This window comes from Colletotrichum costaricense (genome assembly GCF_030867565.1).
Source record: "Colletotrichum costaricense strain IMI 309622 chromosome Unknown Scaffold_1.1, whole genome shotgun sequence".
In the NCBI taxonomy this organism is placed as follows: domain Eukaryota; kingdom Fungi; phylum Ascomycota; class Sordariomycetes; order Glomerellales; family Glomerellaceae; genus Colletotrichum; species Colletotrichum costaricense.
The window spans coordinates 4,703,305-4,719,750 of record NW_026848230.1 but is presented as its reverse complement, the minus strand read 5'-3'; the positions used below and the strand labels follow the sequence as shown (position 1 = coordinate 4,719,750).

Sequence of the window (16,446 nt, the reverse complement as noted above, 5' to 3'; positions counted from 1 at the left end):
AGATGGATGTAATGAACAATGTATTCCGCATCACCGTACCCGGCCGTGACTAAACTGCGCACTAAGTAAGGACTGTAATCATCTCCCATCATCAAGAGACATGCCATCATCAAATACGTTACAAAGGTGTCCAGCCTTATTAACAGTCCTCCCCCGAAATTAACTCCTGGTCATTAAGGAATGAAGTAAGAATGAAAACCTTGCCCTATGCCCCTTATTTTCTCCGATTCATCTTTTTGCAGATCCCGGTTGTAAAAACACAACAAAAGGGAAGGGGGATATGGTATACAAGGTACAAGGGAATCGTTGTCTGTGACAAGACTCGATGCAAAACTCCTTTACATCAAACCGACAGCAGCAACGAAGGCGCCCAAGGCAGCGCCAGCAGCCAAGACGCCGCGGTTGGCATCAGCAGGAGCAGCAGCATTAGTCGACCCAGACCCGGAACCGCTCGTCGCCTGGGCGGCGAACGCGCCAGTGAAAGTCGTGAGCAGCGTGCTGCTGCCAGACACGGCCTGGGCGACGGTGGCGGGGCCGGTGGTGGCGACGCCGTTGACGGTGCGGGTGAGGGTGACGGTGTCGGTCTTGTAGGCCCAGCCGGGGCCCATGCCGCCCCAGGCGCCGCCGGGACCCCACCAGCCATCGACGGGGCAGCCGGTGATGGTAACGGCAGCGGCGTCGCCCGTCTTGGAGCCCCACCAGCCGCCGCTGTAGGTGAAGGTGCTGGTGCTGGCGCACGAGGTGAAGGCGTTGCAGACGGAGGAGGAGACGGAGGTGTAGGTGGAGAGGGCGGCGGCGTCCGAGGTGCAGGCGGACTTTACGCAGTCGTTGAGCTGCGGGGCGTCGGTGCAGAAGGCGGCCGGGGTGGGGGTTGCCGTGGCGAAGTGGGATGAGAAGCAGGAGCTCTGGTAAAAGTGTGTTAGCAAAACGCATTCGGAGTATATAGAGTTCAAGAGAATTGAGACGGTAGGTCTGAGGGAGAAGTTGGGACCGAAGGGCTGGGATGAACGGGAGGGAAGTGTGATAAAGCTTAGACTTACAGCGCATGATGCAACACCGTTACCGAATCCGCCGGGGCCGAACCCGCCGAATCCACCACCGTAGGCGAATCCACCCCAGCCGGCGCCGTTACCGGGTCCAAAGCCACCGTTTCCGGGTCCAATGGGGTTGGCGACAGCGGCGGCGCCCTGAGCCAAAGCGGCAGCAACGAAAGCAGCCTTCATTTTGGTTGATTTGATATGTGTTTTCTTGTTATTGTGAAAAGTTCGATGTGAGAAAATTCCCTGCGCCTGCAGATGGATGTAAATGCGTGTAAATGAGTTTGGCTGATGTTTTTATGTTGCGACGGAAGAAGGAAGATGAGATGCAATTCCGATGTGATGGTTCAAAACAACTTTCAAACAATGGACGAACTGAAGCTCCAACGACTTGTCTTTATATTCCGTGGAAAACGACATGACCGCCTCTTCTCTCTCTGCATCGCTTTCCGCGCACGCCCTTACACACCCCCTTCGACTACCGTTGCCTTACTCCGCTAGTCTCACTCAAATGCCGTACGAAGTGGTGCTGATGAACACGGCATGAGGGACATGGGGAGGAACAGACAGCTTCGGTCCCGAGCAGGTGCATGGCCGCATGGCAAAAAAAACGAAAAGCAATGACAGGGTCTTGGCGTGCATCTTCGTTTCCTCTCTCCTCTACTGGGGCAGCGGAGGCGAGGAGGAGCCGCCTTGGTCCCACGGACACCGCGGTTTGTGACTCTAGCTCTTTGAACCTCCGCAGATCCTACCGGATGCCTAGGCTACACTACTGGTTCCTCTCACGCGCATCACACCTCCTCCCCCAGAGCCGTGTATCCCCCTCCATCCCACAACTCTGGTCTGCTTACCTTACCTCACATCCCAACAGCCTCAGCTCGCGCGCACATCTTCTCGCCCTGTCCGACCCTTGATCAAAGCCCCCAACCGCGCGGCCCTGCATGGCAGGATCCCCCCCGGACGGTGTCACCAGGAAAAAGAAGGAACAAGAGCGTCGCGAATGTGTGGATGTTTGCCCTCATGGACACACAGAGCCTCTCACCCACAAAAAGTCAGACTTTAGCTGCTGCAGTCGGACAAAACGCTAGTGGCTCGTCGGCAAGTATGCTTAGCTATTAGCTCCAACGGGGGGCCTCTCGCGCGTCGCTGAGAGGGCGAATGTGTGATGTGACACAGCATGGAAAAAAGAATGCTCATCCGGGATGGGGTTTGGGGAACACCGGTCCACCACCGCTAGTGTTCGGTTCGGCGATCCGTCATGTAAGTCCAAGCCAATCAACACCAACCTCCGTTTCAACCGCATTGCGCTCTCGGTCCCCCGGGTAACTCCATCATACCTGGTGAATAAGGTACTTTTTTAGTACTGGGTGAGGTGAGGAAACACCAAAACGATGGAGAAGGGAAATCCGTCTCTATGCTTGGTTTCTCTGAAGCGTATGTACTTTCCTGCGAGGAAGCGTCAGCCCACGTTTCCCACCCCATTCGGGGTTTTGGCAGAAACATCAAAACAGAAAAAGGGCTGACGTATGCCCCTAGGGCTTTTATTCTTTCGTCCGAATGGGTTGCCTTCCTGCTTCCTGCTGCCGACGAATCCAGCTCGTCGGGAACAGCGCATTGCACTGCACTGCACCTTCAAGTCGGGACGAGGACGAGAGAAGAAACGAAACAAAAACGGCGTCAGCGAAAGAAGGAATGGACGATGACTGTCTCTGCGCCGGAAAGGGAACGTGACCACCGAGAACTAGGCCGAAGCGCGTTCATCGCATTTGTTTCAGAGTATGTGCTTATCCTGCTCGCTCGGTGCCGGCTGATCGACACAACCATCACCACCACTAAAAACAGACCGCCCGCCGTCAGGCTTTGGCAGCCCCGATCGTTGGCTTAGCTGCCGTCGTGCCGAGAGGCGAGGCTGGTCATATCTGCTTCAACTAAGGCAGGTACTCTCACGGGGCTTCGCGCATGCCTCAAAAGATGACGCGGACAGGTTGGCACCCGCTGTCGGTGAGTAAGCTGGGAAAGCTGACCGGAAGTGAGAGGAAGAAAAGTATCAATTGTTTCTGTGCGTGTCTATTCATCTCTAGTCCCACGTGTGTGTCGGATGTTCGGCCGTCTGCAACGCCGTCTCATCCCCTAGAATTAATCCCAACCCGAAAAAAGAAGACCCTGCTTGCTTAATGCTGTGTTAGCAGGCCTGTCCACCTGAACCTGTCCATCTGCAAACTCCAACGCAAAAAGAAATGCCCGAAATCTCATCTCAAACATGCCATTGCTGCAGGGCAGTCCAGTCCCAAACTCATACAAGTAGTCCCTCGCCTTTCTCGAACACCGCCTTATTGGCTCAATGACGTCCGTCTCATCATCATCGTAAATCGAATATTTGGACTGCAGATTCAGAGGAAGCCTCTCCGAAATGTTGTCCGACTCAACTGCGTCCAATTCCACACAGGTCTGCGCTACAGCATCGTGCCAAAGGTGTCCTCCTCCTCCTTGAAGGGGATAGGTTTGCGCGGACTTGCGTCGTCGGTAGTCTTCCGGTGTCGGAATGTGAAGCCGACGAAGAGGCTCTTGCCCATCTCGTCATCACGGTCCGCCATAGTCTCGAGGGCCTGCTGCTTGTCATGCACCTCCTTGTACTTGGCCATGTCCGCCTCATTACTGAAGTCATCGAAGTAACCGGCGTCCGTCTCTGAATCGAGCTCAGGCACGAATGGAGCCTTGGTGGTTCGTAGGGTGTCCCAGTCAACCTCGGCAAAGTAGTGGTGAGAGTTAATCTCCTTGAAGTTGGAAAAGCGCTTAGACCGAGAGTTGATGCAGCTAAAGCGTGGTGTCAGATGATGTCACAAAGCATGCCAACCGTGACAAGGCCCACTTACGTCGTAATGAAATTCCAAGTGCGGTTGCTGAGGAAGTAGTTGGGATCCTCCCAAACGGGCCGCTTGAGCACCTCGCGCCAGTGCTTCAAGTTCCTCCAAGTCTCGTCGGGTGTGGAGCCCGCAAAGGGAGGGAATCCGGTCAGAGCCTCGAACAGCATGCAGCCCAAACTCCAGTAGTCCACCGTGTAGTCATACTCGTCTCCTCGAAGAACTTCAGGCGCCATGTAGTCGGGTGAGCCAACGATGGACTTGGCGTAGTTCATATCCTTTGCGCGCATTGTCTGGTACCCTTCCCTTCGCTCAGCTACTGTTCGCTTATCCATGGGCTTTCCGAAAGGTACTGAAGTCTCGGATGCCTTTTCGAGACGGACTCTCATAGATTCGATCTTGGCCGGCGCAAGCATACCAGCAGCTAGTCCAAAGTCCGTGAGCTTGACGTGTCCGGTAGAATCGACCAAGAAGTTCTCCGGCTTCAAGTCTCGATGAATGTAACCAAGCTGGTGAAGAGCATCCACGGAGCAGAACATCTCGGCGATGTAGAAACGAGCATGACGGTTGCTCAGAACGCCCGTGTTGTTGAGCAGCGTGCGGAAATCTCCTCCCGGCACATACTCCATGGCAAGATAGATACTCTTGTCATCCTGGAATGAGTAAAGAAGTCGGACAAGCCATTCACTCTTGGCAGTGGTCAGGATGTCACGCTCTGTCAGCACGTGGCGAACTTCGTCAAGCTTGAACAGCAGCTTCTTGCTCATGACCTTCAGCGCGCAGACTTCCCGAGTATCCTTCTTCTGCGCCAGGAAGACCTGACCGTAGCCTCCTTGTCCGACCTGGGTGAGGATCTGGAAGTCACCCTGGCGAAGTCTCACTCGTCTCTTTCTGAGGTTTGCACGCTCTCGTCCCTTGTACTTTGACCACATCTGATTGTAAGTCGCCTCATCGGTCTCTGGGGGAGGCGGGATCTCCGATTGGAAGTTGTTCAGGCGGTTCTGTCTGGAGCCGACATACGTAAGAAGGTCGAAGTAATAATCGAGAAAGTCTGCTTTCAGTCAGTCTTGCTTACGCCATGTCTAACAGAGTTCAATCAACATACAGAGCTGTGTCACGTTGACGAGTCTTCGCACGTTAGGGCGCTGCAGGATCTCCAGCTCTTCGGGCGTGAGTGCTCTCTGGGTGTTGAACTTGTTCCTAGGAGTCACAGCCTTCTCCTTGGGCTGGTATAGCTCGTGACGGGAGATGGCAGCATGGCTCTGTTGGTAGGGAGAGTCGTTGCCTCCCAAGCGCGAGACGGGGGGAGTGTTCTCCTGTCCATGGGACTTCTTCAAGGGGCTGCCTGCTGAAGTCGCTCCCTTGTGCAAGACGCTGTCCTCGACATTGGGACTGTATTCGTTGCCTCTTCCCGAAGACTGCGGGGTGGTGATCACACTCAGCGGGCGATCGAGTCTGGGTCTTTCCAGAACAGGTGTGCTCAACTTGAGCGCATTGTCGAAGGACTCGGGCAATTCGTGGGCGCCAGGGGGGTTCGTTCTCTTGCTGGGGCTGCCTTGGGGTGTGCTGGCTGGGTTGATGAAGCTATTTCTCGTAGGCGTCTCGGGTCGCGATGCTGCATTGTTGTCCCTGGTTCCTCCAGGAAACAAATTGGCCATGAAGCCCGACATTGTTGATGATGTTGTGAAGCAAACAGATCCGGGAGGTGGATTGAGAGAGGATGCGAGCGGGGGGCGAAACTTAGCGACCAAAGGTATCAACCAATGTGCTTGGAGGGGTAATCGAGAAAGATGTTTGGGGGAGGAGGATCGAAAAGCACTGCAAGGTACGAATAGAGTTGCGTGCTCGAGATAAAGCGTAACCAACGCGGGTTATTATGTTGTTATCTTCTCCGCCGTGGGGTTGACTTGGGTAGGAATCCAGGCGTGCCAGGGCGATGGATGGAGACAGACTGCCCAAGATCTACCCGACCTACGGAGGCTGACCACTGCACAGTCGATCGCTGGTGGGCACTTGCGTATTAGGGGGAACAAGGGAACAAAGCGACAGTGTTATTGGGTGCTGCGGGGCACCAAGTCAACAATGTTGCAGGGGCAACAATCATACCCCTGTCCAGCTGAAAGCTGCACGTGATGCGATAAGCGCTATCGATAGTGACATATCGTCTTATCGCTATCAGACTAATCGATCTTCCAAGGTCGGCTTAGAAGCTTCTTGTGACATCGCCATTTAGACTTCTTCAATCAACCCCATCACGTCCATACTCACACCCAAAATGCCAAAAGAAAAGAATTATAACCCAGTCAACGCTCAGCGTAAAGCTGACAAAGCGAAAGCAATCAAGAAGGGTAATCCCCCCAAACAGCAACACATGAGCCAGTAAAGTCGTCACTAACCAAGCTCCTCTTCCAGGCAAGGCGGAGGTACAAGGCCGTCGCAATGAGAAGCTCGCACGCCGCAACCCCGAAAGACTCCAGAAACAGATAGACGACCTCAAGGGAATCACAACAAACGGAGGCAAGCTATCGCGCCACGAAGAACAGGTCCTCGAAGGCCTCGAGAAGGAGCTACGAGCAGTAAACAAGGCGCGCGAAGCGCTCGGCGACAAAGCACCCACCTTTAGCCGCGGAGGAGGAGGCTACAACCGCGATGGCGATTCTTCCGGCGGAGTCCTCGGAAAGAGGAGACGTGACAACGACGAGTTGACGAGCGACGAGGATGTCCCCGACGACGTGAAGCGGATCCCCATGCCCCGCGACACACCGCCACCGATTCCGAAAGAACTGATGGATAAGTGGTACGCAAAGAGACGTGCCAGAAGGCAGGCAGAGCAGGCGGAGAGGGAACCGCCAGAAGAGAGGGAGAAGAAGGAGAAGGAGGCCAAGGCCCCCGCGCCGGAGCCGAAGACTGTATACGAGGCGAAGCCGATGGTTCGGAATTTGACAAAGGAAGCCGTCACCGCTTTTGTGCCGACACACGTCAAGATGAAGCTGGACAAGGGCAAGGGCCAAGGTGGTCTGATGGAACCTGAAGAGGCGGATCGACTGGAGCAGGAGGGCTACCTGCAGACAACTGCGTCACTGGGGGATTCAGAGAAAACGAGACCCCACCAGGTTATGGTGGAGGAGGTGGAGGATGAAGACGTCTGAGTGGGGCCGTATGGTTCAAAGAGTCAACGACACCCAAGCTTTGATAAAGGCCACGGATCCGACAAGTCAGGAATTGTTGCTCTCAGCTGCTATACGGTACACAAAGCATCAAGTACAATTGCGCGCCAGCTGTCTATCCGAACGCACTCAGCCCCAAGGGTGTACAGTTACAGGGCGGACGGCGAGGATATCGCGTACCTGCGAGTCGCCAGGCTACACGTTTCCCGGATTGGCGATGGGTAGTGGAAGCGTCACCCACTTCCACAGCACAAAACTGTTCCGCTGTGGCTCTGATAGCAAAGTACAACAGACACTTGTTACCGCACAACCGGATTCTGCAGCCGGTGAACCAGAGTAGCATCTCTGCGATGACGTCGGACTGAGTCTGCTGAGATACATAATTCTACCGAAGCAATAGGGCAGACTGTCAACTGGCTATAATTGCCTCTATCCGAGGCCACTGTTTGTGTCTTCTTAGCGAGCAGCAGCAGCATCTATGTAAAACAAAATGTTCTCCGCCATCTCCAGTGTTCAACAGGAATCAAACAGATGTACCCTGCTTTTGTGACATTACAGATTCGCAGCCCAGGTGTTTCCTTTTGGAAGACAACATCCCTATTGTCAGCATCGCTAGTCACCGACACCACTATTTATCGACATACTAGAACCCCCTCCCCAATCCTTTGGCCCGTCATTCAACATGGACGCCAAAGTATCTCACGACTCCATGGGCACCATAGCTATCTTCTTCAAGGAGAAAAGAGTATGCCTCTGACTTCCCCACTGATGGTATTAAAAGAGCCTTTTTCGCCCATGGACATGCAACCCCCCCCCCCCCCTCCGGACGAGCAGTCCATAGCGGGGGTATATAAATCCCCCGCCTCCTTAAAGTTTACAATCTCTTCACTCCTCCCATAAGCAAATGCTGTTGCTTGTAATCTCCCAACTCCCCAGAGTAGAAGTTCGTCCCTCCACCTTCTATACCCCATATCGCAATTTCCAACTCGGCCGGTCACCGCTCCCTGACTCTACTGTTCTTCAGATGATACACTAGTTGCAGGCTCTAAATCAGCGTCGTGGGTATTCGGCGAAAGAACAATAAGCCCCAGGGCAGAGGAACAATCGGTGCGTGAACTTCTTCCCTCTCCAAGACTTTCTTTGGGGGTGGGGGGGGGGAACCTAAGAAGAAAAGTCTCCCTGAAGAAACAAAATGAAGCGCTTCACCAAAATCTTTTCTGTCTTTGTGAAAGCCTCTTATGAACATCCCTCCGAGTGGTCGTTGAAGTAAAGGGTCAAACATCTGAACAATGGCCTCTAGGCTCTGGCTCCTGGAAGGTGAGGACGAGAGGGGAGCAAGTTAGAGAGATGGGGCAGCCTGCCTATCTTACCAAAAAAGGGGCTATCAAAATCTGTTTAGCCAAAGAACAGCAATAAATTCCACTACTTTCCTCCAACTCGGGAAAAGCGAAGGAGAGGTGTGCTTTCTCACAGGAAAACGTATACCCTCCCACCAAAAAGTCCCCATCTCGTACAAGACCGCCGTATCTCGTTTCCGTCTGGCCTTGCGTTGCTGAAAATTCTGTTACATCGCATTATTTCCACCAAGCATCGTTACCTTGACCAAATATCACAAAAAGAAAGGAAGGGCAAAATAAACTGCCGACCTAGGCTATCCCTATACGAAGAGACAAGGGCTTCCAACCGTCCACTCAGCCGCAGCAAGAAAAAGAAAAAGACTCAAATTTGCCGCGGATCCGAGAAAAAAGCTTAAAATATCAAGTCTTTGCAGGTACTACGGGCGTCGGACTTTGACATGGCGAAAACGACCTAGAAACGTTGGGGCGCTATCCATCGCCATCGGGCGAAACCTGACTGTTGCCCCTTTCCTGCAACCAACTGATGCCCGTGTACTTGAAACCAGTCAGCATGTAACGGTACAGCGCATTCGCAAGTTATTCTGTTTGTGTAACCGGGATGTTACGTCTGCAAATGATGCTATTCAGACCACAAACCACACAGAAGCGGTGGGCAGCAGCCCGGGTCATAGGTCCGTCGGTCCGTCTGTGGAAAGCTGGACATATCTCAAGGTTTGAGACATGAAGCCAAAACCTGAAAGCTTTCCAAACACGATCTGGTGTGCCTAGTGTAGTCAACAGAGCTGACTACCAAGGCTGGAAAGCAGGAAGCTTTGCCCCGCCATCAACCAAACGGTATCTTTGAGATGTGGAAATAGATCACAGCTCCTTGAGTCCAATAACCAACAACGCACATGGTTCAGAGACGGCATCCACATGCTCTGCCACGTGTAAAGCAGGAATAACATCTCGAGACCTTCATCGCCCAATTATCGCTTCTCCAATGGGGTATACACCCCCCCTGTATCGATTTTCCACAGCTGATTGGTTGCGGTTCTTGCCATTTTATGTTCCGTCATACTTTAGTTGGTTCTCGGCATAAGCTGTCCAACATTTCTTCCAAACCAACATCACCGCGGATGTAGCCGGAGATGCTTCGTGCAGTCAAGGGTCAAAAGAAGTCCATTGAATATCAATCGATCAGCTTTCGGTCGGAAGGCCAAGTCGGTATCCCGGGAAGCCCCAACAACTGCAGTCGTACGAAGGAATCAGCAGGCTAAGGAGCGCCTGCGGGATTGCATCTGAAGAGACCCCTGGGCAGATACATGTGAGCGGCTGGGCTCGGAGCGGAGCTTCCGCCGTAGCAAGTAGGATTCGAAGAGTTCCCTGAATCTCGAGCAATGTCCTTTCCTGGATATGCATGCGACTCTGCGCGCGGCAAGTGAGCAGAAGTCAGTTCACCCATGCAGTAGCATATCAAGGCCCTGGTAGATACATTCAATGGGCATCTGTAGTCGCCTTGAGAAGTAGACGTTCCAATTTGATCGACCGCGGAGAGGCGGAGGTGGTTCCCTTGGTACTTCTAGTGCCATTCATCGTGGACTTGGCCGTGTCGCCCGCGACAACCGACGTTATCTGTAACTTCCAGCGAAGCCTCTCTTGCTTAGTATTTTGAATGCTTGTAGGTGTTGCAGTTCGCAGTTGAAGAGCTAGAAAACTTTTCCAACAGTCGCTAAGGTATAATTCGAGGCAAAGTGCTGAAGCGAGTGGAACAGAACGGTGAGACATAGCTGCCATCTTGGGATCCAGCGATTTGCGACCTAAGACAAGTCGATAATTCACCGATGCTGCCTTTTGTCATCCGTGGCGTTTAGCTTTCGTCTTCGGCAGTTGTTAGATGCTCGCTCAGCTCGAAAGCTGCATGACGGTGCGTAAACGGTAAAGGGGGTGTTGTCAATTTGCCTTGCGGACTTGCTTTTTCCTTTTGCTATCCGGGCCCGATTGCTTCAATCGTTAGAAACTCCGATAAACCATGCCAAGCGGGGGTCAATAAGAATGTGAGATGGGAAAATTCTGGTGTACGCGTATATTTCCGAGTCTCTGTTGCATGATCCTCATGTGTGACGTCCAGCACCAGGGCTGATGCTGCAGCCAGTGGAGCTTCGGAATTCGGGTGTGTGCTAATTGTCAAATGATGGTATGCCTTTGCATGTGTTCGTTGAGAAGATGACCTGATACAGATTGGAGTGACAGTGGTGTCTTCGCGACAATGCATTCCTCCGATGGTTACTTTCTAGACATGAGCCACTCCACCTAGCCCATGGTGGGGATGACACATTTAGGACCATGTCGGATGCCCATAACTCTGACCTTTAGCATGAGCCCGGGGAGTAGGATCGCATTTGCTTCGGAGATATCGTAGTGCTTTGAAGGCATTATGAAAAGTGAGGAAAATTTCGGGCCGTAGAGAACAATTGTGCTCCGTATTCTCGATGCGGAGTATATTGTAGCTGTTATTGATTTTCTTTGGAAAGATGCTAATGTGTAGGATGTAACATGCAATGAGCCAATTCCAGAAGACGAATCTCCCATATAAAAGCACAACAGGTAAGGATTGTTATGGTACCCGGGAAGCGGTGCATGGAGGTTGGTGTCAATCAGGTCGATGGCGATGGTGTAAGGTGGGGCATTATCCATGGAAGCCAAGCGTGAGGCGCTTCGATGCTGGGTAGGGTAGCAGGCAAGGGACCTAGGGTAGGAGAAGTGGCATCGAGATCGTCGTGGCTTGTAGTTGGATCGTTGTTTCGATAGCGGGGATGATTTCCAATTTGGGCTGTCTGGTGCAGCGCTGAATTGTTCGGTGCCGTAGGGTCGGTTCATTCGTAGTCTCAGATGCCTACAAGACATGATTAGTTATCTGACCATAGGATCTTGGCGTAGTTGGATCAAACACTGATGACTGCCAAGGGTCATCAATGAAGAGGACGAGGATGTATGCGAGGCATCGTGGGTTGGTTCTTGAGGCAAAACGGAAAGGGGCCGGCCGAGATGTGGAGATGGAGGATGAGATGCAGGCTATGGTAACATTTTGACCTAGCTACTGGATTAGTTGACAGAACATCTGGTCCGGGTGTTTTGTGGACAAGGGTTATCAAGACGGAATCTTGGTCTAGGATCGTCGAGTAGTGTCCAAGGCAAGCCGCACCACGTCTCGATGCCTGCGCGTCGCATTGGCGTTGATTGGCTGAGCGTCAATGGCCGATAGAGGGGGAGGATCGTTTCTGGTAGGTAAGCGAGAGAAGATGGGCAAGTGGTTGGCATGGAGGGGTGACTGGCGAGAGGTTCTCCTGGGAGCAAAAGTGTGCGTGTCTTGGGAGACTGCAAGCCGCGATGGCGATGGCGATGGCGATGGCGATGGGATGGGGTCTGGGGAAAGAGATGGAGATGGCGATGATGGATGGGCATTACCAGAAACCGCAAAGGCACTGTGGCATGATTACATGTGATGAAGATGGAGAATTGATTGGACGGAGTTGGAACCGATTCGCCGTGGACTTTTCTTCTCCTTGGCTGCCTCAAGGTACCTACGTTACGGTAAGGCAAGGCAAGGTGAGGTAGAGTGCGACGGAAAGCTAAATGGAAGGGGAGGGGTAGGAACGGATACGTCGGTGAGGTGAGGGCTGCATCTCATTACGGCGCCTCGAGGATCCTACCTGCCTGCCTACCTTGGGGTAAATGCAAGTGAGAAGCCACGCTGAGCACACCGTGATAAGCGGTCCACGCAGGCGCAGACGTACGTTACTGACAGACGCACGTTGGAGCCGAATGTTATGCACCTCCCGGTCTGGTACCTATTGGAGCGAACTGGACTTTCACACGCCTTCCATTGGCAGCCAAGAATAGGTAGACCAAGATGATCCTTCTACAAGTATCCACCGCCCATAGGTAATTAGCAGGTGCGGCCAATGGAAGAAAAAGGACAATGGAACTTGGTCAACCAAGGTAAGGCATCTTTGGGAGGCGACGCAAGTCGTTTCCAGGTTCTTTGCACTATCAAGGGTTAGTAGATCTCGGCTCAGGCCATCTTACGTGCCTAGATCTGGCTATGATGAGGGAAAGACCCGCCACGATGACTTTGAGGTTGGATGGGAGGAAGTGTGGCAAATATGCGACGGTGAGGCTTGACACATGCTGTGACTGTGGGGAAGCAGAGCCCAGTTTGTCTATCCAGAAATGGCAAGGTAACTGAAGTCAAGGCATGACATGCCTTAGCGTTCCAGGATTATAAAGCGCCGGTGCGTCTACAACTTATCGGTGGCATCAAGTGCTATACGTAGTACCTTACAGCAAGTTGAAAGAGTGAACATCAGGTGGAAACTGAGGCATAACTACATAAGAAAAGAGGGGGGGGGGGGCGCCGGGCAGTTGGGATGGAAGGCACCATGAGAGGACGGGACCGGGAAGCGAAGGAAGCCAACCTGGAAAGGGATATGGGAGGAGCTACCTGCCGTGCGTGCCTGCCTAGGTACTAATTGGAATACGACCGATTTGTTTTCTTGGGGCAGGAGGGCCCAGGCCGCCTAGGACCTACCTAATTTAATGGAAGGAAGATTTGCCACCCAGCGCCTTTCCCATGCCGGAGTTTAATCCGGCGGCCAATCAGCAACATTGGTCTCACCGGATTGAATTCCGCCACGTTGGGCATCCATCACTGGCCGACTCGCCGTACTCTTCTAAAACCCGCCTGCCCAACCTATCAGGAAACAGAAAGAACCACTTACCTTCCTGCCTTCATTTCGGCCTTCCCATACCGATCGTACGGAATATTACCTTAAACATCCAGTGTCCGTAGATCCCATTCATCGCCCTCCCTGTCGCCGGCGCCGTTATTGCTGCTGTCTACGCACCAAGGCCCGTACGCAACCACGGTCCGAGTCACTGGCTGTTCAATTTTGCCACCCTCACCTCTTCCTCCTCCTTCTATCCTCCACCACCACCACTCATTCACGCAACACCAGCGTCTCCTCGTCCTGCTACTACTCCTCCTTCTTACCTACCTCAAAATCCCCTGATCATTGTACAATGTCTACCGAAACCTACTCTTCATACAGCCCTGCCACTGGCAATTGCTGGCATATCCCTCGAGTCCACGGATACTCCCCAACTTGACTCCCAGGAAAACTCCAAATTCGGCTTCGATCTCAACCTCATTTCAGTCTGCACTTTGGTCTGCAGTCTCGGCTTCACAATGCGACCTCTTTCCCGGCTGTCTTACTCTACCTTACCATCCTGCTGGCCACTACCAACACATTCCGACTCTGCCGTCTTCTTACCATCAAAACCTTGCATTGGCCCCTTGGGTTCCGCTGCAGTGGACAGCCCCTCAGCTGCCGCCCTCATGCTTATCCACCCTCCCCTTCGTCTTTGCTGCTTCGATATACAAGATGCCAATTATGACAATCATGCGAGGAAAGGGTTCATCTCTCCAAGCCAGCAGCACACCTTCGCTTCGTGTACACCACCCCGTGTAGGTGTAATCCGCCGTCTGTCGGTTCTGTCTGTTGTTTAAGACATCTGGCAACTCAGGTCGCCTGGCCTGAAAAGACACGCATTGGGTGGAACAGCTGTAAGTCTATTCTCTCACTTTGTCCCCTGTCAGTCCCAGCCCCAGTAGAAACCCCCGACACGCATATCCCCAGCCGGAGCCCTTCTCCCACCTCCTTCATTGGGGGCCCGCTCAAATATCCTGTCGCGCCCCCATTCATCGGCATGGCCCTACAACCCCAGTCACTGTATTGCCCGTATCCTGCCATAGACTTTGCACCAAACTCCCAACCCCAAGCCAGTAAGTAGGTAGGAGTTCCTCTTCCTCCTCCTCCTTCTCCTCCTATTCCTCCACCCCTGGCTTCCAAAACTGATCATTTTTTATTTTTTTTTACTCGACCATCTTCTGTCAGCATCTTCTTGCGGCCAAGATACTCATATGTCCCCTAACCCAGATACTAGTTGCTTTCCAGCTGAGTTCTGAGTTTTTCCTCTGGATTCCGCTAGCACCGCCGTCAAGGCTCACGACAACGTATCCTCTTCAGAGTCCACCAAGATTCTTGTAAGAAACCGAAGCTACAGATTTTCAACCGAAGAAGAAGAAGAACACTCTGTTGTCCATGTGGGAGGCAACATGATGGCTCAGTCTGCCTACCCTGAGCTGGTGCCAATGTATACGTTACCACAACAACCGCCCCAAACGCATATCAACGAGCCTCATCTGTGCCAGCGATGGTCTGGATGCGATTGCCACACAACTGAGTTTTCCATGGCCTCCGTGCACCAGGAAGTCGAGATTCAAGCCTATCGGTTGTTCGACTCAACAGCAGGGACTACGTCAGACTTCTCGACGGCCACTTGGGCAACCCAACGCGAATCGTGGCCTACGTACCAGCAGTTAGACTTCCAGCCACCTGAACCCATGGCATACAGTTCACACCATCTATGGCCAAATCCCGTTGACAGTCCTCCTATCTCAGGCCAAAATTGGCAGTACACACCCGATTTTCAACTCCAGGCTAGCCCGGCCCCAGGAACAACGACAACATGCCATACGCCGAGGGTGTCTAAAAGTCGACAGCCGGAATCGATGAGTCAACCACCCATGAAGAAGACACGTCTTGTAGCGAGAGAGCACGTCTCACCGATGTACATGGCTTCTTTCGACGCAAACACGAATGTCACCGAGGCCGCCAACGAGCACAAGGAAAGTGACCATGACACTTGCTCTTCACCAAGACCGGAAGGGAAAAAGACGTATCGCGTCAAGAATCGAGCCGCCGCAAAGCGATGCCGCGAGAAGACAAAACAGCATGAGCTAGATCTCGCCGCTCAAGAGCAGCGAGTCACACAGGAGCGAATGTATCTCGATGCCTGTGTATCTGCGCTCAAAAACGAGGTTCTGGTTCTGAGAAGCCAGATTCTCGAACACGGGGACTGCGACTGCGAGATGATACGAGGATATATCGCAAGAACAGCCAACAATGTCAGCATCGGGCTTCATGGAGAACGCCAGCTGGTTTAGGGGAGAGGTCATAACAACATCATCTACTCAGCCTGCATTTCGATGCTGGATGGACGAAACGAAAGAAGGTCGAACAAGATACAGTATCGAGCCTCAAGTATAGCGAAGGACTCTTGATACTAGCCTCACATCTGAAAGATGGCGAGCTGATACAATGATGACCGGCATCCAGCACAAGATGCAACATAAGCAAGGAGGTAAGCTTTCCATCATTCTTTCCTCTGAGAACTCCTTGTTCTCAGCTTCTCGCTCGAGAAGCCAAGAAATGAGCTCTATTGTCGAGACTTTGGTAAGAGTGTATTGGTCTACCTTACATCCTTCCTGAATTCCCACCTCCTGAGACACGGCTGTCATCACGATGCTAATCGTCACTCTCCCTCCTCTGTCTAGACACAAGCTAATCGCTGCTGTAGGCATACTGCACTGACCACGACGGGTTTGTGCCGTGCTCTCTCCACAAATCTCTGCTGCAATGTTGCGATGCAGTCAGCCAACCACAACGACAATTTGGAGAAGCGCTCTGAGGGGTACAAAACCCCCCACCACAAAAGACGCCCCGGTTTGGCTGAACATCTTGGAACCACCCCCGCCAATCAACGGTTGACTGAGCCTGCTCCAGACGCTAAAAACGACCTGATTAGCAGTGCCGCATGTACCTCGACTTGTTGGCGGGTTGCATTACAACTGGCGCAACCAAGGTCTTTGTGCAACCAAATGATCTCCTGCACTCAACTGGTTTCTTTTCTTCTTTCTTCAGGCCTTTTCGTGGTCTCCCCCGCCTTATTCCCTTTGGCGGAGTTCCATCGAAAGCAGTCGTAAGTGACTGGTTCATTATCCGTCGTCTCGCGGGTGCACAAGGCTTGGGGTTTCAGCAGCCATAGGCAGAGTCTGCAGATTGTCGGGAGTGTCTAATCCTAATTCCTGGCTGGGCTGCTGACACAAACCGACAGCTGAGCTGGGGTCCGATGCGCCAGC

At 52.8% G+C, this 16,446-nt stretch overlaps 6 protein-coding genes across 6 annotated transcripts; 4 read left to right on the top strand and 2 right to left on the bottom strand.

Moving 5' to 3' along the window:
• Positions 1-338: 338 nt before the first annotated feature.
• On the bottom strand, positions 339-1,223 carry CCOS01_01594 (uncharacterized protein; the record flags this gene model as incomplete). The annotated part of the gene is made up of 2 exons (XM_060449787.1): positions 339-905; positions 1,041-1,223. The coding sequence occupies 2 exons, from the start codon at positions 1,221-1,223 to the stop codon at positions 339-341; spliced, it is 750 nt and encodes a 249-aa protein (XP_060321225.1).
• Positions 1,224-3,490: 2,267 nt separating this feature from the next.
• CCOS01_01593 (uncharacterized protein) lies at positions 3,491-5,568 on the bottom strand (the record flags this gene model as incomplete). The annotated part of the gene is made up of 3 exons (XM_060449786.1): positions 3,491-3,851; positions 3,911-4,949; positions 5,004-5,568. The coding sequence occupies 3 exons, from the start codon at positions 5,566-5,568 to the stop codon at positions 3,491-3,493; spliced, it is 1,965 nt and encodes a 654-aa protein (XP_060321224.1).
• Positions 5,569-6,173: 605 nt separating this feature from the next.
• Positions 6,174-7,047, top strand: CCOS01_01592 (WW domain binding protein 11; the record flags this gene model as incomplete). Its single annotated transcript, XM_060449785.1, has 2 exons — positions 6,174-6,246; positions 6,311-7,047. 2 exons carry the CDS (start codon positions 6,174-6,176, stop codon positions 7,045-7,047), a joined length of 810 nt encoding a protein of 269 aa, XP_060321223.1.
• A 6,306-nt stretch (positions 7,048-13,353) lies between these two features.
• CCOS01_01591 (uncharacterized protein) lies at positions 13,354-13,971 on the top strand (the record flags this gene model as incomplete). The annotated part of the gene is made up of 1 exon (XM_060449784.1): positions 13,354-13,971. A coding segment is annotated over one exon (618 nt), but the record flags the coding sequence as incomplete, so codon positions are not given.
• Positions 13,972-14,580: 609 nt separating this feature from the next.
• On the top strand, positions 14,581-15,471 carry CCOS01_01590 (uncharacterized protein; the record flags this gene model as incomplete). The annotated part of the gene is made up of 1 exon (XM_060449783.1): positions 14,581-15,471. The coding sequence occupies one exon, from the start codon at positions 14,581-14,583 to the stop codon at positions 15,469-15,471; it is 891 nt and encodes a 296-aa protein (XP_060321221.1).
• A 480-nt stretch (positions 15,472-15,951) lies between these two features.
• CCOS01_01589 (uncharacterized protein) lies at positions 15,952-16,290 on the top strand (the record flags this gene model as incomplete). Its single annotated transcript, XM_060449782.1, has 1 exon — positions 15,952-16,290. One exon carries the CDS (start codon positions 15,952-15,954, stop codon positions 16,288-16,290), a length of 339 nt encoding a protein of 112 aa, XP_060321220.1.
• Between the last annotated feature and the right edge of the window lie 156 nt (positions 16,291-16,446).